The sequence below is a fragment of the Jatropha curcas genome, chromosome 4 (genome assembly GCF_041381405.1).
Source record: "Jatropha curcas cultivar XTBG-Jc1 chromosome 4, XTBG_Jcur_1.0, whole genome shotgun sequence".
Classification (NCBI taxonomy): Eukaryota; Viridiplantae; Streptophyta; class Magnoliopsida; order Malpighiales; family Euphorbiaceae; genus Jatropha; species Jatropha curcas.
Window position 1 is genome coordinate 24,788,946 of NC_143154.1, and position 21,725 is coordinate 24,810,670.

A 21,725-nucleotide genomic window follows, 5' to 3' on the forward strand; every position below is an offset into this window, starting at 1 on the left:
TTATTCCGTATTTTACTTGTAATTGGTATAAGAGCTAAGAAAAGTTATTATTTTTTGCTTATTTTTTCAAAATCCAAAGGTAAGAATTATCAAATTAAACCAACACCCTTCCCATCAGTAAGCTATAGCTGCTGCTAAAAGTTTAATCGGATAATTTAGGAAAATTCTTCAATAAATTAACCAGCACATAGAAATTAAGTTTATCTGGTTTCACATTACAATGAAATTATTTATTTTAACGTTTAATGAAACACTGATAAAACAACTAACAATTATTAATATATTCACATTATTAAACGTGTTTAAAAAGCGAATATTTGTAACATTTTTTACTCTTTTAACTAGTTTTTGGTCCATAATTTTTTGCTTCATAAATCATAATTGGTAATTTTTTTAAAGGGTTCTGCAACACTTTAATTTTGCTTGGAATACAAAATTAAGTAATTAGAGTTTTATATTTATAATAATAATAAGTTAATTTAGTATCGAATTTTAAATATTTAATTAGTACTAGATACATGGTCAATCGATTTTGAATACCAATAATTTATAATTAAAACATTGTTAACTATTTTTTATAATAAATATAAATAAAAAATAATTATAATAACATTGTTATCTCACGTCAGGTATTTATTCAACATATAAAATTTGTATAATTCTCCTTCACTTGAGTCGTATAGGAGAGTGAGTTCCATTTTATTAACATGATCTGGTGTTGCATTTGTGTGCAAATTTTACATTTCATTAAATAATAATAAAAAATAAAACTAATCAAATTATATATAGGGAATCATATGTAATCCGATTGATTTTTTTATCTCTCCAGATCCGTAACCGTTAAAATAGCCACAAATCGGAGGCAAAGGGACTGGTCCGGGAGGAGTTTCCGTTATGGTGGATTGAAATCATGATTTAAACCATGACGATGATGATTAACTTTCCAAGTGCTAGTTACCATTGAAATATTTCATTTCAGGTTAATCAAATTATATTTTATATATTGATTAATAAAACTAATAAAATAATTTTTTTTATAATACAATTACCAAATTGAATTTATTTTTTCTTTATGAAAATACTCGAATTTCTGTTCTGGAATTGAGGAACATATTGTTTGTGATGGATTTAGTAATTTCCTATTAGATACAGTGTTATCCAAATCCATATAATTTCGAAGTCATCATTTTTCTGACTACACGCAACTAACTCGTATAATCCCCTCTGGTCTCTCTGTGTGTATATATATATATATATAACCACGGTAGTAGAAGAGAAACCATTAACCATGAGTGATCAAAGCCAAAAAGCTCATATCTTTGAACTCAACAATGGAACTATTCGTGTTAATCTCACCAACTATGGTGCTACCATTACTTCCCTCTTCGTCCCTGACAAAAAAGGTTTTCTTTCTTCTTCAGCTTTCTTTTCTTTCTTTGAACAAGTGTACTTGAAGAGAGTATCATTTTTTTTTTTAATTTGTCTATGGATTGATCTTTGCAGGCGAGGTTGATGATATTGTTCTTGGATTTGACTCTATAGAAGAATATATGGTTAGTTTTTTAAATTGTTCATTAGAAAGTTAGGATTTTTATGATTTTAGCGGTACGTATCGAGTTAATTGATAATTTCTGTTTCTTGATAAAGATTATAGTTATGATTTGATGTATTTTTTGAAGCTAAAGCTTTATAATTGTGAATTGATCGATTGAAATTTGTGTTTGGAGCAGAAAGGAAATGCGCCTTATTTTGGTTGTATTGTGGGTAGGGTTGCAAACAGAATCAAGGAAGGGAAATTCAGTCTTGAAGGGGTTGATTACTCTTTGGCTGTAAACAATGGACCTAACAGTCTCCATGGTAATGGTTAAATTATTTCATGAATTCATGGATGAGCTAAATGTTCGTTAATCTTTTTTTTTTTTTTCTCTCTTTTGATTCAAGTTTAATCCAATTTCATCTGGAACTATTGCTTTTGAGGCCTAAAAAAATTCATCCACTTGAGTAACTGCTGTCTGCGTCGCTGTGGAGAAGCTTTAGGAAAATATGAGAAGAACTGAAATTTTGAAGCTTATGGTTTTGCTTCTTTTTTTTTTTTTTGTTTTTTTAAATAATTTTTTGGTTTAAGAAAATGAATGAATCTCAAAATTTTTAAGCATTTTCTATCCAGTAGTTTACTTATCTTTGCAAAATTCTAATCGAGGTTTAGCTCTTTGTTTTGCTATAGTATAATCAATTACAAATTGCTTGTATTCCAGATTAATTAGGAAAACAAATAACCTGTGTACTTATTAGACAAAAGAAGTATTTTGTGTAGCTCCTCATGATGAGGTTGTAAACCAATATGTCATTGTGATCATATGATTTTTCAACGCTTGTGTGCAACGAATTAACTGAATCTACCTTGTAACATGGCTGGTAATCAAAACATGATTTGAGTCTGTAATGTAATCATCTTTGTTTTTCAATTTTTTTTGTTTTTTGGAGTTTTTTCTTTTCCTTACGTTAAGCCAAAAAACTGTATCCTGGATAATGTGTTTTTATAGTGTTCTAGAAAGTTAGGACTTGGCAAAATATGGAATTGGTTCCTGCAGCTTTATAGTTTCTGGCTCTGCAACTAAGATCAAATTCAGTCCTTTGCTTGGTGAATCCTTGATTTTTTACCACAAGGCATTTCTTTGTTCTTTCGTGTAAAATTGAAGTTATTATGGATGAAGTGTTTCAGCATTACTAACAGCTTGTTGAAGTGTTTCTTCAGGTGGTAATAAGGGATTTGACAAAGTGATATGGGATGTTGTCGAACATAAAAGTGGTGAAAAGCCATCTATTACCTTCAAGTATGAAAGTTGTGATGGGGAGGAAGGTGCGCTCCTTTTTCATTTTTGTGCTTTTCTTTATATTGCTCCCATATCAATACTGATGTTTCACTTGTTTATAAAACCAGGATATCCAGGAGATGTTACCGTAACTGCTACTTATACACTAATTTCAAGTACATCAATGAGGTTGGACATGGAAGCATTGCCTAAAAATAAGCCCACTCCAGTTAACTTAGCACAGCATACATACTGGAATTTAGCAGGTCACAGCTCCGGAAATGTGCTTGACCATTTGGTTCAGATATGGGGATCTCACATAACCCCTGTGGATCAGGACTCAATTCCAACTGGTGAGTTCTTGCTGGTTAAAGGCACAGTTTTTGACTTTACTTCAGAGAAGAGAGTTGGAAGCTCGATCAGTGAAGTCCCCGGTTTAGGGTACGACCATAACTATGTTCTTGATAGTGGAGAAGAGAAATCAGGCTTAAAACATGCAGCTAAATTGAAGGAACCTTCTAGTTCTAGAGTGTTGAACTTATGGACGGATGCACCTGGCATGCAATTCTACACTGCAAATTATGTGAATGGTGTTTCTGGAAAAGGCGGGGCTGTCTATGAAAAGCATTCAGGGTTATGTTTTGAGACTCAGGGCTTTCCAAATGCCATTAACCAACCAAATTTTCCTTCCATTGTCATTCATCCTGGACAGAAGTACAAGCACACAATGTTGTTTGAGTTTTCAGTTGAGTAGATTTTATTATTCTTGCAAGGATTATAGAGGTAATTTTGGCTTCACTTGATTAAACTTTTTGTATATTTGGAGTGGAGGCTCCCTTTCTGGAATACAAAAGGTTTTGTTAGAGTTGGATTGTAGAAAATAATTCTGAATAATAATTTATTTACTGAAATGTGATGATTTATAGATTTCCAGAATGCGCTCCTGTTTCGTTCAACTCTCTCTATATATCTGAAACAAAGATATCTTTATGCAGTTATTATGCTAAGTTCCAAAGCCCATTGGTTTTCTTTATCCATAAAATATTCAAGACCGGAAGGTGTTTTCTGTATACTTTGTAGTTTACCATTTGAACCAGTTATATAATTCTTGACTAGCGAAATTTTCACTTTTTGATCTAAAATGAACAAACTGTTTGCCATTTCTGCTAATTTGGGGTGGAAAATGATGGGATTCACATTTCTTCACAAGGTGTTGGAAAAAAGAACAAACATGAACTTTAATACTCACAAATATTAACACATTGCTGCAACCATATGATATAGTCAATGAGAAAACTAGGAGATGGAAGAGTTAACCCTTCTTCCTCTTCCCCTTCCCCTTCAAATCTTTACCTCCCTGGAAAACTAACAACACCTTAGTTCGAAGATATCTAACTAAACACTCAAACCAAGGAGATTTGTGCACTCCTCTTTGTCTTTCTCCTTTGGCTGGAAAAAGACTTCCTGGAGGAGTTACTGCAAAAATTTGGGCGTTATACTACTCTTGTAGTAAACCCAATAAGAGGTCATATAGAACCTGCAGCGGACTCTTCAGTATTTTAGTCTGAAATATCATCCACCACCAATTTAAACAAAACAGCCCAAGAAAATTCTCAATTCCATTATGAGATTTCCTGGATTTTTGCAGAAAAAGTTCCTTCAGCTTTCTGGCTTGTTTTTTAATGTGAAGCTCTCCTGCTCCCCCATGAGAAAGTGATCTGCATTATCAAAACAAACTAATTATATATATATATATATATTTTAAATAATCACAGTTTTTCTGGAATTTATGTTCTTCTTGGAATGAGTAACACGAAATTAGTATGGATTAAAGTTGAAATTGCTTTTCCGAAAATGTGTCATTTTGAATATTGGAAAAAGCAGTTTGGAAGTGGTTTTTAGTTGCTTGAACTTTTATTACTAGCAAAGATGAAATCCACTTTAAAAATAAACTTCAATAACATCTAATCAATAGTTTAAGAGTCTCAATAACAGCTCAAATTATTGTTAACAATATAAAGAAAAAAAACTAATGTTCACCTCTCATCTTCTCTGCCTTAGTTGTTGGGTAAAACTTCATCCTAGAGGGTCATCACTGATGTTCCTAACTCGAAGTTCCACTGCTCGAAGATCCCGTAGATGTTGCAAAATCTCTTGAAGAAGATCCATTCCTTTATCTCCTTTCTTTATTGAACTCATACAATGCTTTAGGAACTCTCTATCAGCTTCAAGAGCTTGCAGCCTTTCATAAACATGATCTACTTCTTCTTCAAGAGCAAGTTTCTTGCTGTCTAATTCAAATTTTGGAATTGAAAGGTCTTCCATTTCAAGAAATTCAGATTCCATATTTTCTTCAAACATCAACCCTTGTTCATTTTCATTTTCAGCAGCATCTAAAAGAGGAAGAAGGCTTTTCGCCATGGAACCCATAGTTTTCCTCTCATTATAATGTTTTTCCTTGGATAACTCGTGCTGCGAAATCCCATTTTCTTCTGGTGTACTTAATTCACAGATTTCATCAAATCCTTTTAAACTACTTCCGTCCTCAATAAGTTCATTTTCATGCAAAGTAAGTAACTTTTCCTCTAATGCCTTAAGCTGATCTAGAATAGAAAGCCTTTCTTCCTCAAATTCCAACAACGAGTCATCAAGTGCACTTATTTGCTTTACGCAATCTAACGCTATTTCCTCCAAATTTATAACTTCTTCACCAGGAGTATTTTCGTTACTGCTATCTTGATTTCCATAGACATTAACGCTACAATCTTCATCTCTTGCTTCACGATTAAGATCAATTGATAACTCATCAATATCCTCTGAATTGCTAAAAGTAGCAGAAGAATTAGAGTTTCTACTCCTCACACTTCCATCTCTACTTCTTCTCATGATTCTCATTTTCTCTTTAGCCTCATAATCGAAAACCTTCTTTCGATAAACTTCCAATTCTTTCTCAAGTTCTTGCTTCTCTCTTTCTCTCTTCATCATAAGCTCATTAAGAAGCTGCAAAGCTTCTTGATCATATTCAGATTGTTCTTCCATCATTCTTTGGTATTGCAATGCTTCCATTTGCATTGCTGCCTTCTCTTCTTGAAGCCTATTTATCATTGCCATAGTTTGGTTTGCAGCAATTGCAGAAGCACTCCTTTCTTCCTCCAGTTCTGAATATAAAGCATTTAGCACCTTTCTTTCAGCTTTAAGGGCTGTTTTCAGCTTTTCGACAGTTAGAACTGGATCTCCACCTTCCATTTCATCCAAGGAATCTTCTGTCCCAGATTCTCTTTTGTCTAATGCAACTAGTTTCTTGTGCAAGTAGTGAAAACTGTCAACAGAAGTTGGCGTCTCCGGGGATTTCTCGTCCTCTGCTTCATTAGACTCTGAACGAATAGAAGAATGTTGGATTTTAGCTTCTTGTTCCATATTATCAGCTGAAATCAAATTTCACATTAGGTCTATTTTCTTATAAAGGTTTTTCCAAATATTAAGCAAATATTTGGTAAATTGTGATATGATGTAATGCAACAAATACACCTTTTGTTTAATGTTTGAGGGATTTCTACATACCAAGTTCCTTATGAGCCATGTATGTTTCATCAGGAATTTCTGCACAATTTTCTTTTGTTGAATTGTGATTATCTTCTTGCATGCATGTCAACGAAGGAGCTGAGTCTCGTTCTTCATGTTGATTGATTGAACAATCAATTTCATCAATCAACAGTTTGAAGTCGTTTTTTCTTTCTTCCCGAGCTGCTTTTTTTTTTTTTTTAAATTAATTGCGGAATGTTCAAGAACTAAGGAAAAAGTATAAGAAAGAAAGAAATTTCAAAAAATGAATGATTTTTGTTTACCTGGAAGGTCTTCTTGTTCTTTAGTGTCTGCTATATTGACATTGTTGTCATCGACAAATGAACACTGAGTTTCTTGTTCACTAACCCAATCTCTTTTCATTTCTTGCAGATCTAAAGTTTCAACTTCTGCAAAACTTAACTTAACTGGAGTTTCAAGATTTTCATAATTTTCCACATCTTCTTCCTTCAAAATGAAAGATCCAAGGTTTGTAAAAGTTGATGAATCAATCAATTCAACAGGAATTAACCTATTAAATTCACCTTCAAGATTATTTCTCTCACAACACATATAATTAATCATTTCAAATGAACTATCTTGATCTTTTCCAAGAAAACCCTGATAAGCAGAATTCCGATCATCTCCATTTGCTTCTTTTTCATCACATTCAGACACAGAACACTCTTTCTCTGCAGAATCTTTAAGGCCAAGACTTCCAACATCAGACAGCAACATTTTATGTTCTTCCTCTCCATCATAATTTTCTTCAATCTCCAAACTATTATCTTTACTCAGCAATTTACACCCATTTCCATTGTCTGCATAATCTATAATTATATTTCCTTTCTGGGTATACCTTAAAGTCTTCAAAGAAGTATTGAACAACAAGTAAGAAGGATAGCGATTCTTGTTCAAGTTCTCATTACAACAAGAACATAACTTTTCACCATTTTCAAGCGTATTAGTGCTTACCCAAGAAAGAAATGCAATCCTTCTCGTAATTAATCCATTAATAGTAGTATCTTCACTTTGATTTGGCCGCGAATTAGCCAAGCAATCCATGCACATACTTTGTTTTTCCGCAAGTTTCTGATGACTCTTGCAATACCCGAGCTTGGAAATCTCATTGGCATGAGTTTCACATATAAGATTTCTGTAAGAGTTGGTGTTATTTTGGGGTTCTAAGACATGATCAACCCTTGAACACCATAGACAAGGCGGTGTAAGGCCAAAATAGTTGGCAAATTTGGTTATAAGGTAAGTAAAGAAAGAGTTTAGAAGAAGGAGAATGATCAAGATCCATTCAAGAAATGCATAAACTAGAATTACAGTTAGTTTGTGTGTGTTTCTTTGAAGCATTGTTGCAAACTTGTTTGGAGCCATGGCTGCTGCTATAGAAAATGGAAAATTTTTCTTTTGCTATTTACACAGAAGAGAAGAGAGAGAGGAAAAGGTTAAGAGGAAATGGAGAAAGTTTGTTATGCTTTGACAAATCAACAAATACTGAGATTTGTTGTGTTTTCTTTTCTTTTTCCTTTTTTTTCTTTTATACTTGTAGTATTAGTTTATTGAACACATTTTTATATTGTTAATTGTGATATATCTCTTGCATATGAGAGCTGAGACTATCATTGAGGTTGGTGCTTCAACTCGAGTGAAATTTGGGTTAATTTAAAGATTTTTTTTTTTTTTTTTTGTTTAAATCTTCCGCCAACCATAAGTTTATGGGCATGTTTGTGAATAGAAAATTGAAATTATAGATTGAAAGTAAAAATAATAGACAGGAGCATTGTCGAACGAGGTACCTATAAACACTCTGATGCTTAAATTAGTAAAAAAAAAATAATTGAGGATTACGTTCTTAATTGAAACTTATTAAATTCATTAAAGAATTATAAAGGTTACTCATTAGGAGTGTTGATTGTCAGCACTCGACTAGTATTTGATTTCCTGATGGAATCTAAATAAGATTTATTAAGTGGATGCGATTGCTTGATGGTTCAAACTTAAACTAAATTATAAATTTTTTATTTTATTTATAAACTTAAATCATATTGATATGCCAATTTTTATTACCTTCTAGTAATATAGGTAATTATAAAATTTAACTGAAAATATATTTTACGCTGATTCATTGATATAACCGCCTAATCTTTACTAATTATGTTTCAAATGCAACTAAATATATGTTGAAAATAATTCAGATATCCTAAAATTAGTTAAGCAGCCTCAAAATATCATCTGGAATAAGGCTATCATTGCAACCAAACATTTTCAATTCAGGCATACGCTGGTCCTACCTGAATTGATTTCGCCTACAGCACGCGCAAGGGATATGGCCCACCACCTTGGATTAGTGGGCCAGGTTTTGTATACATAGAATATGGATGGATGGCCCACTGCAGTGCCACCGTTAAGACAGACGCTCTTGGCATCTCATCTTGCTTGATATTTTTTTTTTTTTTTTAAATTGTTGAATAATTTTGTTATTATTGATCCAAATCCGTATTTTCTGCAGTGTTTATTTTGCTTGTCTCTTCAATAATCAATTTAATATCTTCTTCTTTAATTTTTCTCTTTTTAAAAAAATATCTTTCTTCTTCTTTTGTCGTTTTATGCTATCCTACCAAAGGATGAAAGGTAGTAAAGAGAATAATAAACAGCAACAAATTACCTTATCAATCAAAAATTTTCTCAACCAATTAACTCTGGTCTGATTAATTTTTCCGTATTCCATAAATATTATAGATAGTAAAAGTCTCAGATTTAAGTACTTTTCATTATAAAAATTATTATTAATTTAATAAATTTATTTAAAGAAAATATTATTCTTACTTGTAATTTTTTATATTCTTTTCATTCATTTATTGAATCTCCCGTGAAAAATAAATAAATAAATAATTTTATAGTCAACCTAGTGTTATTAAACCCAATCTGAGTATTGATTTGGCTAGAAAATAAGATTGGCAGATTATTAGTTTAACTAGCCGGTCACTATTTCAATTAGAGTCATATAAATATTAATAATATATATTAATTAATTAATTAATTATATTATAAAATAATTATAAATTAACAAAAAAAAAAAAAATCAGTTTAGGTCAACCAGCTCTATACAGATCAATTAGTTCAATAACAGATTAATCGGTTCAATCCAAATCTCTATTTTAAATGATTCAAAGGTAAAATCGGATTATTCATTTTCTGGGTTTACCCGCCACTACGGATCAGGTTAACTATGGGATTAGCTCGAATTTTTTTTCTCTTTAACTTTTTATGATGTTTTAATTTTCTTCTTCTTTTTCCATTGATGAGAATTCTTATCTTGTTTACTTTGTTTCAAAGGAATGCTCCTAATTTATTAAAGCTGAAGCCTGGTAAAAAAAAAATTCTTCGTTAAAGTTTCATGTACATCGTAAGATTTTTTTTTTCTTTTTCAATAATGTAAAGAGTCACAAAGTGGGATTGAACCCATTAAATCATTGAACAATAACAAATTTATTAAAAGAAAAAAAAAATCAACTTCTAACTATATATTTTAAGCTCATAGTCAACGAAAAAAATTATTTAAATAATTATTAATTATTTTAATATCAGATTTTCAATAAATATTAAGAGAAATAATATCTCGTAAATTGGCTCTGAACTCTAAACACTACATTAAATGCTATTATCAAATGACGATGTAAAGCTTAATTATAATTAATTCGGATGCATAAACTGCTTATTCATGAAAGGGAAATGAAGAGTAGTAAAGAATTCTTTTGGATGAGGAAAGTATAGAAAACAATAGGAATGCAATTGTAGATAAGATAAAGAAATGTTTTCATTAAGATAATAAGAGGAATTTTTGGTATAATGTCAAATAAACAGAGTATTGTGGTTATAGCATCACAGTCAAATGTTGATTTAAGTTCATGCACTGGAGAAATTTAAATAAAAAGATAAAAAAAAAAAAATGGTAAAAAGTGAAAACTTGGGATTCTATTTTTAAAATAAAAGTAAAAGGCAAAAGAAATGATGAAACACAGGAGTCATACAGTGGCAGACATTATGGAAAGGCTCATATCAAAGAAAAAAAAAAAGTAAGTTGAAAAGGAGGGAAAGTAGATCAAATTAAGGGCCTTTGATAGTGACCTAATAGTCCTACTGTAAATAAAGCTGTTATGAAGGTAGTGTCTAGTTTGTGATTATGGTCCCTATTTCTGCTTTTGCTTTCCCTTTTTTCCTCTTTAGCTTTTGAAAAGTTCATTCTTGGGTTAAAGAAATTAGAAATTGTTAATTAAAAAATCTCAAGTTGATTACAACTCTTAATTACATGAAATTTATATTATTTTTTTTAGAAAAGGGTTACTGGACCAAAATTCCAAAAGTAGATGAGCATACACAAGTATTAAGAACTTAAACCCTAATTATCAAGTATAAGAATTCTAGTGGAAAACAAAAAATAAATTGACGTACAAGAGATTAATAATTTATATCTTAGCGAGCTTTTTTTCCATTTATTTTTTATTCTAGAATTTCTAATGTATCAAAAATTATGAAAAAATGGAAAAAGACCACTGGTGTGATCTAACCATATGGTATGCGACCCACCATTTTTTCTGGGCCCAATTGAAGTCCAGATTTTGCCATTTCAATATGTGATGTTGGTCAAGCATGGCCTATTTGAGGTCAATTGGTGGACCATCCACATTGAATTTGCAAGAACTATCGTGTGCTTTCTTGAAAGCTGGTGCTTGACTGGTTCTAGTACGGGTCTGTTCAATAGAACTAGTTATTTTAGTAACGATTAACTATTTTAGTAACATCTAACTGTTAACTGTTTGAGTTATTTTTCACAGAACGCTAAAAGCTAAACGTTATCTGAGTTAACTTTTTATAAAATACTATTTTAACCTCTAAAAGTTAGTTCAAACGTTATGTTATTGAACACTATAAAAAATAGTCTCAGTTAAATGCAATTGTATCATTACAATTACAATTTGGAAGATGTACCTTACTCACGAACTCATGAAACTCTATTACACATAACTGAGATTATATTCTAGCTAATGTGTTGGGGGGGGGGGGGGGGGGGGGTGGGTTTGGGGTTTATAAGGTGCAATATTGGTAGTTGATGCCTACTCATAAATGACCTTAACAAATAAATTGGAAGCAGATAAGAATCCTTTAAACATTACTTGGATATATATAGTAAAGGACTATCAGAATATGAGAGCCCTTTTGCATTACATCAGCATTCATTGCCTGTAGTGATCACTAGATGGATTAACCTGCAACTCATAATCCTACATAGATATCTACAGTTTAAGTGTATGTATGTTTCTCTTACTCAGTATCGTTATCATTGTTATCTTCTTCCTCTTCAAATTTTTGATTCATCATAAACCTCCAACTGTCTCCTTCCTCTATTTCCCACTGTTTTTTAAGTTCATAGATTGCTTTAGAGGCTGCTGCAGCAATTGCTGGATTTCTATCTTCTGCTAGCCTCTGTAATGAATGTCATTAATGCAAATTGCTGCCATTTTAGGGAAGATAATGACAACTGAGTTAAAAACTTCAGAAAGAGAACTAACCTGTAATGCTCCCATGCCTGCATTTCCAAGTGTCCACATTGATGGGGCTGCGGCTAATGCATTTGCCAATGCTTGCCTGTAACGGAATAAAACTAACAATAAGTTACCAAAGGGAAGAAGAAAGATGCGAGGGGAGGGTGTTACGTGAGTATTCAAAAGCTAAAAGTCTAAAATTATTTGAGACTCTGTTTGGCATAAATGAAATTTTGTTTGCTAAAAGTGTAAAATTCTTTATCTTTTCATCTAGAATTTTATATTCATGTTTTGGCATGACTGAAAATGTTTATTTCACCCCATTGAATTCAATTTTATACACGGAAAAAAAATTTAAAAATCTAATAAATGAATTATATATTACAAATTCATTAATAATAAACAAGGGATTAGGTTTCCATGAAGATCATTAATGCTCTGCTTATACTTACTGATTCAGAATTCAGTCAATGCATGATCAGTAACTTGCGAGTTAAATCCTTAATATATATTGTTAGATGCCTTGTGAATGTTACTTATGATAAAACAAAATACTTATGAAAACAGTAGTAGTAACATCCATGGTGGAAAAGCAGTTAATTGTCCAGGTAAGACAAATAATTGGAGACAATTTTGGGGAAGCATTGACAAGAACATGAAATATTTGCTCAAGTAGGTTTACCTTGTATTAACATCTGGAGAACTTGAACATTCTGCCAATAATGATACACTGCTTTTACCATCCATAGCATCAAGATCTATGAGTGTTGCAATCAACAACTCTAGCTGCTCCAAAGAGGAAAGAGGCAATAAATAAGCAAATATAGAACTCAAAATAAAATCAATTGCCTACCGTATTAGGAAGATAAACATAGTGTCAAACCTCTTCGGGATCAGTATAGTCAATGCCATCAGCTTCAGAAAAAGCAGATGCCATACTCCAGTAAGCTTCCTGTACATTATCAAATGTACATTATGACCACTGAGAGAATTGGGGGAGAAAATTGCATATTGTTGGCTGAGAGAAGGAGGACCTGAATAGCAGTAATTCGATCAGTAGAAACTTCTCCAGGGAAGAAATCCAAATTCCTTCCGTTTTTCTCAAGCATTATACGTCCAAGAAAGTCATTAGCTGATGGTGAACCCTTTTCTCTTTGCAGAGGGCTGGTACTCAATAGCATCTTAGAAATTAGTGATTCAGGAGTTCAAAAATTTGGAGCAACAAGGGAGAACTTGAAAAATAAAATTAAAAAATGAAAGGCACGAGGAAGACATCCATTAACAAAAGAACTTACAATTTGTACAACTTGCTCACCATCAAATCATGAATATTCTTGACAAACTGCACAGACAAAATGAATTCCAAGAGGGAGACAGAAAAAATGAGAAGCAGAAGAAGAAACATTGTTTCAAAAAAAAAAAAAAAAAGAAGAAGAGGAAATATACTTGCAGTTACTACAGGATAATTGCAATACTAAAAACTTAAGCAAGTTAACCCATGTTGAGATAATTGCAGTCAAGGTCCATTGGTCCTAAACCATACAATTTTTACTTTCACATATCAATGCTGCTAATTAATTCACAAAGGGCTTACCTCCAAAGCCATTAGGGCATCTTCCATTGCTCTTTGCTTGGCACGGAAGTCAGCACGGCGCAAATCAGCCTGGAAAAAATTTCCAGAGGTTTCATGAAGGTATATTACATCAAATTGTTGTATCATTTATAATGTATATTGACCGCTTTGGAACACATCAAAACATTTAAATATGCAAACATCAGAACTGGTGTATAAATCACTCAAATTTAGCAATTCCTTTGCTTATTTTATACTGTTTATTCAATCTTTCGATAGCTATTCTTCTCCATAGATCTAATCCATTTTTATCCATCTTTTTCAAGGCAAATCATCTCTCCCCCTGCATAGATCTATTTTTTATGTTGTATACTGTCACATTTCTGTTAATTTTTTTTCTTCACATTTTCTCAACTTGATAAAACCTTTTCCTGCATTTTCTTTCTCTTTTCCCTCATCTCCAAAGCTGGAATCAGCAATTTGTATGTGCAAATATTGACATTCAGCACATTCCAATAAAACACCCTTAGAAGTTCCATTGATCTTAGTTCAATAAGATCTACGTAATATAAGAACTATGATATTACATAAAAATATCCCTTCAAGAAGCGAAGTGTGACCTCATTCTCTGTTTTCTGTCATACTTTCTATCACATGAGGCTAGGTGAACTTAAAAAAAAAAAACAGAGAGAGAGAGGGAGAGAAATTTTTTATGCATGGGCATGCACCTGTATGTGCAAATGGTGACATCTAACTTGAGAAACATGGTGATGGAGGATGTGGCAGTTATGGTGATGGTTTGAACATAAAATACAAGAGCAAGCAGCTGTTAGTACTACCATAAACAGGTCGTGATGTGGCTTCAGAAGTATTGAGATATAAAACAAGTTTCGTTGTGAATCATTAATTAAAAGAAGCAATGATGAAAAGACAATGGAAACAGAACAGAGGCAGGCACCTCTAAGGCTCCATCACTCCAATGCTTATCTGCAGCACTTTTCAATCTAGATTGGGCTCTGTCCTTTAAAATCTGCAAGTGATAAGATAATCAAAAACAGTTTTAGAAAATTTTTTAAGCTGGTAATCCATGAGTATGTGTGAGCTTTGGTCCATGCCTTCTTGGGATTGACTTACAAGCCTTTGTCTCAATTTAGCCAAAATTGAATTTCGATTTCAACAATAAAAAAAGGAAAAAAGAATTTCTATATGTACATACGCTAGCAATATGTTGAAGACGTTCAGCTTTTTTCTTCATGTTGCGGTCAATTTTCTCAGTATCCTCTCTCGCTCGAGCTACCACAGGAGAAAGATAAGACGAGAAGGAGAAACATATTAGAGGCCCCATGGAAAGATTTTACATCATAAAAAAATGAAGAATTTTCATTTTGCTTTCTCATCACCATGTAGAAAAACCTCAACTAAATAGCCTAGTAGTTGACTGCCTACTTCATAATAGAAATCAATGATTCCCCTTTCCTAAAAAGCAATTCTCTCTCCCACAAACTTAAAGAAAACTAAAGTCTTCAGGAACAGTAAGTAATGAATGGAAATAATAGGCCCATTTCAGATGCTCTGGAGAATTGAAATTCTTTTTGTACTTTGGTGTCAAAATTCTGATGGTAATAGATAGGTGGTATTTCAAATGCCTTCAGCTAAGAGTTATTGATTCTAGAAAAAAGGTAAAAGAATTTACCATCAAGTTTAAGAAATCCTGAACCAAGAATAGCAAAATCTTTGCGTACACGGGCATCCAACCTCATAATCCCACTATCAAATAAATTGGAAAATCATGAATACAGATATCCACACATTAAAAAAACATTCAAACAGAGAGGACATGATATTAAAATGTGCATGGAGCCAAGCTACTATTATTCTACTTCTTTAAGCAACAGTAAATTGAACAATTCAGCAGAAAAGAGAAAACTTGGAGTTTTTGGAAGATTTTCAACTATTAGATAAATGCTTTTGTAAAGAGGGGCTAAAGGTGCCTAAATTTCACAATTTATGAAGAACCTTCGAATATTTCAGACCTCATTGGCGATTTCTAAATAATTTCTCAAAATTCTGAAATGTTCTAGACTGGTAGCATTCTTATCATGTAATGCTAACAGTTACTACTGGCTATGAGTGAACTGATAAGTTTAATTAATTATGATCAAATGAAAAAAGGGCACAATATATTACCGTGAAAGTAAGATAATGTCATTGCGTGCTCTTTCATTTACAAATTTTGCATCATTATGTACAAATTTACAAGCTTCAGCTAAGCCCTGACTTGAGTGAATAACTCTCCCAGGCATGATGGAGCACTCATCTTCCTCCTCTCCATTTTGTGCACTGCTGTAAAAAACAGTTCATTATCAGTTAAAAGTTCCAACTGAGTCTCTGAACGCTCAACAACAGCAAAATTGGAGATATATAGAACAGCGAATCATTGGGCATGGAAGCATTAGTTCCTATTCCATACACAAATGAATAGATCATTTGGAAGGTTAATACTTTAGAAAATAAGGAAAACATAAACAAAGGAAGCAACAGAAAGAAATGGTTTAGTGAACATAACAACAACATTGAGAATATTTCCATTAAGAGAAGTGACAGGCATGCCACAAATATACTGGGGCACATCTAATTGTTGTGCAGACAAAGAATAGGAAATTCTCTTTGAAGGAATCATATTTAATTCATATATCTTAGGTCAATATATTTATAAAAGCACCAAAAGGAAATGCAAGATTTTGTGCATGAGCAAGTATAAAGTTAAGTTTTTATATAACTGAGAGTTGTCCGAATCAGTTACTTCACCATGGAAAATTAAGATCACATCTTTAACTATTCAATGCATAGCATTTTATCACTTCCAGTTTATTAAACCTTTAGGTTTTAACTTTTGAAGTGAGGATTATCATCAAGACCACTTCAAAACTAGAGAATAATCACAAAAATTTAAGCAAGTAATTTTCAGAAGTCAGCAAAACTGCATATTAAATGTGTGAAGTTCTTCAACTAACTTGGGGGACAATATTATTGTCTGGAAATGAGTACACATGCACTTTGCAGGAAAGACATTTCTCCATGTAGGCATCGTTTCTAGCATGTTTGGATATGATGGCTTGTGCAGTAACAATCTCAAGACTAACAAAAGAATCTATCTTTTCCAAAAGGCCCATGTGCATGCATGCATGTTCACATTATGCTTCAGCTTGCAGAAGCAAACATGAAGTTTTCATTACTTTAGCATTTGGTCCTACTGCTTCCACACATGTATAAACAAATTCGATTGTGCTTTCCTTTTCACAAATGGTGCAACTAAAACCCGATTGTATCTTGAACATATTTCACCAATCACAACTTGAGTGGAGACTAAGGAGTAATAGCACAATACTATGACTGACCAATCTGTTTCACATGTTAGATGGTCGGACTTGCTATTCCAACATAATTATCCATGTTATAACACCGTGCACCATTAGTCATATATCATACCAGTACATCCTTTTGGGTGTGAAAAAAAAATGAAAGTAGTCATTTACTTCAACATCAAAACAGTAACAAAAAGAAATAAACCATACATAGAAATTATATAAAGAAAAGGAACCTAAGCATAAATTAGCAAGAAATATAATTTGGCTAAGGTTAAACTATAAATGATTAAATAATATGACCTGGAAACATCAGAAGAATCACTGTAAGGTCTAACACACTCTTTTTCTTCAGTTCCAGGAGTTCGCGTTGATTGGCATAATGCAAAAGATTTCCGAGAGACAGTGAAACTAACAGGCTGTCCATGTATTCCCCACAAATTCTCACTTGAAACCAATTTTGTTGTCAAGAGATGTGCACTGCTTAGTTGCCACAGCTCAATTCCTTGATTTATAGGTTGTAACTTACTTTGTGGCGGTGACTTGGCAAAAGAAAATATAACTCTATTTGATCTAGGGGTACTTGTCCTCTGAGTCACAAAAGCACTGCTTGAAATCTTGCTTGCCTTAAGTGCCATGGGAAAGATCAACACAAAAATAAATTGATACCAACCAGCATTTCCTTACAGCAGCTCAATGCTGAAGTGAGAACAAGAAAATTATTTATACTGTCAAATACTGTCTGTACTATATGTGAAAAATCTTAAGAGAAGGAAATTCTAAAATACTCCTAGCCTAGAGGCCATATGAGGAGGATATGATAACAAAAACTTCATGAAACTCCATTGTTGCAAATTCTCCAATATACATCTATGCTTATGAACATGAAAATGAAAAGAGGGGACGAATTCAGCACATCTAATTTCTTTTAATTATTGGAAAGACTACATATTCACAACATTTGCATTAAAATAGATACTAGTACTGTGCAGAACAGAAACCACTTTATGCAAGTGGTCCAAGATGATTTCTTATCTACAACACCTTCCTTACTATTGGATTCACAAATACATCAAGTTTTAAGACGTTATAAATGTCAAATAAAACCATAAAAAGTGCAAAATAATCCATCCATATTTGTGGCTACATCAGCTCTAGAGCTTGTATCCCAGTCATTTTTCAAAATCCAAGATATTAGACATTAATGTGCATCAGAAGTAATTCTTTTACTTTTGGTTAATGCTTAAGGAAAAGCATTGGCATAAGGCTCCATGCATGAGTCAAGTTCAAGAATTCAGTCACCCCCGATTATGATCATTTCACATACTATGAGCTTAAAATTTTTAATTCTAGAAATGTTCTTATATAATTTCAGAATCGGCCTGTGAATATCAGTTACTTCCACTATAAACAAATAATCCAGGATCCAAGCATGAGCTCAGTGACCATTAAAAACTTAAAAAGAGCTTTCTGCATCAAAATTTGGTCTTGAAAAATTCTTAACTGAGAGCATATAAAAGCGCCATATTTCCAAGAATCTGATCGTGGTAAAATGCTAATCACATGTTTTATCACCATAAACCACAAAGAACAAATCATGAAGCCTTCAAAATTACAGAGACTTCCCACACAATTCAATCAAAAAAAGAATTTCCTTCTATAGCAAATACAAGCCCTTCAGCAGAAATCCATAAATTCTGAGCTAAAAAACTTCACTGCAAGCTGAGCATATAAAAATCGAGATACAGTAAAATGATAACCTCAAATTTCAAACTTTGAATAAAAAATAACAACTAGAAGCAGAAATAAAAGGAACTCACAAGAGAACAGTGTTAAAAAAAATTTAATCAGAACAGTATTGAAATGAAGAAATGCAAAGAGAGCAAACTACTGACCTAAAGAAAGCAGCACTGGTTTCTCTGACACGGAGAAGTTGAAACAGAGTTTGAACCTTTGATTATATATGGAAATTTAGTGGGTGACATGGGTCCCACAGAGTTGGAAGAAGAAATAGCAGCCACAAGCAAAGGATGTGGCCTAGTGAGGGCCAACACTAGCAGACAATAAAACTGATAAAAGTGAAAGATCAACATATTGATGAGATGAAAGAGGGCTGAAGCCCATTACAGTCACTAATAATGAATAGAATAGACAGGGGACTTGGAATACAAGAGAGCCAATCAGCTGCTTGGTTGGCTTGTCTCTTACTACGAACTTTGAATTTCTCCACCTATAGCTGAAATTCCCAAGGGTCTTGTTGTTTAGCAATCAATCAACTCCTTATCCGTTTAATTTGGACATCTCGTATTGGTGACAAGAACCAACTGAGAATTGCCTGGACTGAATGAAAGATGTTAGCTTGCTGGAATAATAATCACAATAGAGAAAGACAACACATCACCATGCTAATCCGATGCTCACTTCTTCAGCAAAGGCATATCCACCTTCATGGCCATGGCCGGGTCCTTCACTGTCTTCCTTCTTCATGGGCAATCACCACGTTGTCATTGTTGGATAGACCTGCCAGGAACTAAGGCAGATACACTTTCGACCTATTTGCCAAACATTTGCATTCGTTCTTATAAACAAAACTATAATTTTCGATATATGTATTTATATCTTTGAACATTTACTCAAGAATTAAAATAGGTCATGGTTGGATTATCCGCGACTCAAACTTCCTCTTCGGACGGCCCTTTGTCTCGAAAGGGGAGCGTAAATTAATGAAATTTATAGACTATTAAAACAGATAAGACCCTAAATATTTTGTGCAAGTATTAAAAAAAACATATAATCTTCCAATTTATAAACATTAGTCATGTTATGACGTGTGTTGCATGTGACTATACACGTTATTCATACTCGTTCGTTCAATTTTTTAAGTCATTTTTCACTTATTATTTATATTATTTTTATTTTTTAATATTAAATATTGATTATAATTTTTATCTTATATTATTTAAATTTTTATAATGTTAAAATAAAATTTCATATAAGATTAATGTGAATATAACGATTAATTAAAAAATCAGCAATATATATATATATATATATATATATATATATATATATATATATTCACATTAATTTATATTATCATTTATTTAAAATTCATTATAACTACAATATCACCTAATAAATATGTTTCAATATATATAAATACATAAATATAAGAATAAAAATATTACATAGATTTTTAAAATTAAAATTTTCAATTGTTCGTCATTCTACACACATATGTTCATTTTATTTAAAAATAAATTTTAAAAGTAAAAATTTAAAATTTTGAAAGACTTAATCATGTATATTCTATTTGATAATTTGTTATAAAAAATATAATTTTTTTTTATATCTCTCCTAAATAAAATATTTTAAATTATAATAAAATATAATCAAATGGGGAAGGAGGTTGTTGAGGGGAAGGGTGCATGAGGTAGAAGGTGGATGGTGGAGTAAGATGTGGGGTTTAGATGCTTCCCCTAAAGACAAAGATTTTATGTGGAGGGCTCTAAGGAATGTGTTGCCTACGAAGGAGAGATTGAGAAGGAGAGGGGTGGAGGTTGATATTGGGTGTCCTTAGTGTGGGGAGGAAGAGGATATTAATCATGCAATAGTGTTATGTAGTAAGGCTAAGGGAGTTTGGAGGAAGGGGGGTATGAAGTAGGTGATATAAATATTTCTTTTACTAACTTCTTTTTGCAAGTACTTGCTAATGGTGATAAACTAAAATCCCAAAAGTTTTTGATGTATGCCAGATATATTTGGATGGCAAGAAATAATGCTCTTTAGAACAATATAAGAGACACGTGCTACACTACATTCTTGAAGGCAAAAGAATACATGATTAGTTGGGAACATACAAAGTTGGCACAAAGGAGCATGGCTAGTGCATCCTCAAATACAAGTCGGCAGAGGCTTGCAATATTTCCACCCGAACGTCTTAGCAACAGTGGAAAACAATCATGGCAAGCTTTTGTCGATGGTTTTATTTTTGAGCAAGAAGGCATGCAAGGATTTGGAGCGATGATGGAGACAGAGGAAGGCATTTTTGTTCGAGCAGTTTCAGGCCACTTTACAGGTGGTATGAACCCTTTTATTGCAAAGGCTCTAGCTCTTCGTAGTTTTTTATTATTTCTCAAGCAAAATTATTTTGAGTGTGGAGGTACTATTTTCATGGACTCGCAAGTTTTATTTTTTGCTTTGAGCTCCTCTATTTTATTCAGATCGGATGTGGGGAATATTATTTCTGATTGTAAAAACTTATTTTTAGACCTCCCTTTGGTTTCGTGTAGATGGATTCATAGGCAAGCGAACTTAAAGGCTCATACCCTAGCTCAAACTTCTATTCGTTTTGCGCACCTACGTATCTGGAATTATATTCCTTATTGTTTGTCCGAGATTTATGATAATGAATGAAAGACTTTGAGTTTTACTCTTTCAAAAAAAAATATAAATAAATAAAAATAAAATATAATTAAATATTTAAAAATAAATTTATAAAATTTTCAAATCTCGCATTATCATATATATTTGTTAAAAAATAATACATTCATACTGTTTTTCTTTTAAAAGAAAATATCATGTGTTATATTAAATATCCAACCACATTACATTTTTGAGAAAATAAATTTATTTTGATATTAAAATTTTTAAATTATGTTTATTTTATTTAAAAATAAAATTTAAAAGACTTAATTATGTATATTCTATTTGAAATTTTATTTTAAAAAATACACTTTTTTCTTTTTCTATCCCTCTCCTAAATAAAATATTTTAAATTATAACAAAAATAGATTAAATTATTTATAAAATAAAATATAAATTCTCAAATGTCCCATTATCGTATATATTTATTAAA

The 21,725-nt window shown here is 32.2% G+C and overlaps 3 protein-coding genes across 6 annotated transcripts; 1 reads left to right on the forward strand and 2 right to left on the reverse strand.

The window, feature by feature from the left end:
• The first annotated feature begins 1,199 nt into the window (after positions 1-1,199).
• LOC105638602 (uncharacterized) lies at positions 1,200-3,749 on the forward strand. Its single transcript, XM_012222429.4, has 5 exons — positions 1,200-1,403; positions 1,504-1,553; positions 1,731-1,857; positions 2,756-2,860; positions 2,942-3,749. The coding sequence occupies exons 1-5, from the start codon at positions 1,289-1,291 to the stop codon at positions 3,565-3,567; spliced, it is 1,023 nt and encodes a 340-aa protein (XP_012077819.1). The 5' UTR covers positions 1,200-1,288; the 3' UTR covers positions 3,568-3,749.
• Positions 3,750-4,026: 277 nt separating this feature from the next.
• On the reverse strand, positions 4,027-7,920 carry LOC105638600 (caldesmon-like protein (Protein of unknown function, DUF593)). Of its 2 annotated transcripts, none has more exons than XM_012222426.4 (4): positions 6,659-7,920; positions 6,375-6,557; positions 4,854-6,238; positions 4,027-4,531 (listed from the first exon to the last, which is right to left on the reverse strand). In XM_012222426.4, exons 1-3 carry the CDS (start codon positions 7,758-7,760, stop codon positions 4,890-4,892), a joined length of 2,634 nt encoding a protein of 877 aa, XP_012077816.1. In that variant the 5' UTR covers positions 7,761-7,920; the 3' UTR covers positions 4,027-4,531; positions 4,854-4,889. The 2 variants fall into 2 exon arrangements, with proteins under 2 accessions (XP_012077816.1, XP_012077818.1); XM_012222428.4 differs by having other exon boundaries at positions 4,854-6,187; positions 6,659-7,919.
• Positions 7,921-11,528: 3,608 nt separating this feature from the next.
• On the reverse strand, positions 11,529-19,193 carry LOC105638599 (senescence-associated family protein). Of its 3 annotated transcripts, XM_020681095.3 has the most exons (14): positions 18,763-19,193; positions 18,372-18,589; positions 17,171-17,566; positions 15,690-15,845; positions 15,196-15,269; positions 14,719-14,795; positions 14,461-14,532; positions 13,524-13,592; positions 13,225-13,271; positions 12,964-13,093; positions 12,813-12,881; positions 12,612-12,715; positions 11,957-12,032; positions 11,529-11,870 (listed from the first exon to the last, which is right to left on the reverse strand). In XM_020681095.3, the coding sequence occupies exons 3-14, from the start codon at positions 17,503-17,505 to the stop codon at positions 11,709-11,711; spliced, it is 1,371 nt and encodes a 456-aa protein (XP_020536754.1). In that variant the 5' UTR covers positions 17,506-17,566; positions 18,372-18,589; positions 18,763-19,193; the 3' UTR covers positions 11,529-11,708. The 3 variants fall into 3 exon arrangements, with proteins under 3 accessions (XP_020536754.1, XP_012077814.1, XP_012077815.1); XM_012222424.4 differs by lacking the exon at positions 18,372-18,589 and having other exon boundaries at positions 18,763-19,192; XM_012222425.4 differs by lacking the exons at positions 18,372-18,589; positions 18,763-19,193 and having other exon boundaries at positions 15,690-15,842; positions 17,171-17,550.
• Between the last annotated feature and the right edge of the window lie 2,532 nt (positions 19,194-21,725).

Coding starts and splice junctions, on each gene's coding strand:
- LOC105638602 (XM_012222429.4), top strand. CDS start 1,289: ATGAGTGATCAAAGCCAAAAAGCTCATATCTTTGAACTCAACAATGGA. Junction 1,858..2,755: donor TGGACCTAACAGTCTCCATG/GTAATGGTTAAA, acceptor GTGTTTCTTCAG/GTGGTAATAAGGGATTTGAC. Junction 2,861..2,941: donor AAGTTGTGATGGGGAGGAAG/GTGCGCTCCTTT, acceptor TTATAAAACCAG/GATATCCAGGAGATGTTACC.
- LOC105638600 (XM_012222426.4), bottom strand. CDS start 7,760: ATGGCTCCAAACAAGTTTGCAACAATGCTTCAAAGAAACACACACAAA. Junction 6,558..6,658: donor AGAACAAGAAGACCTTCCAG/GTAAACAAAAAT, acceptor AAAAAAAAGCAG/CTCGGGAAGAAAGAAAAAAC. Junction 6,239..6,374: donor CATGGCTCATAAGGAACTTG/GTATGTAGAAAT, acceptor ATTTGATTTCAG/CTGATAATATGGAACAAGAA.
- LOC105638599 (XM_020681095.3), bottom strand. CDS start 17,505: ATGGCACTTAAGGCAAGCAAGATTTCAAGCAGTGCTTTTGTGACTCAG. Junction 14,533..14,718: donor GTCTTCAACATATTGCTAGC/GTATGTACATAT, acceptor TATCACTTGCAG/ATTTTAAAGGACAGAGCCCA. Junction 11,871..11,956: donor CAGGCATGGGAGCATTACAG/GTTAGTTCTCTT, acceptor CATTCATTACAG/AGGCTAGCAGAAGATAGAAA.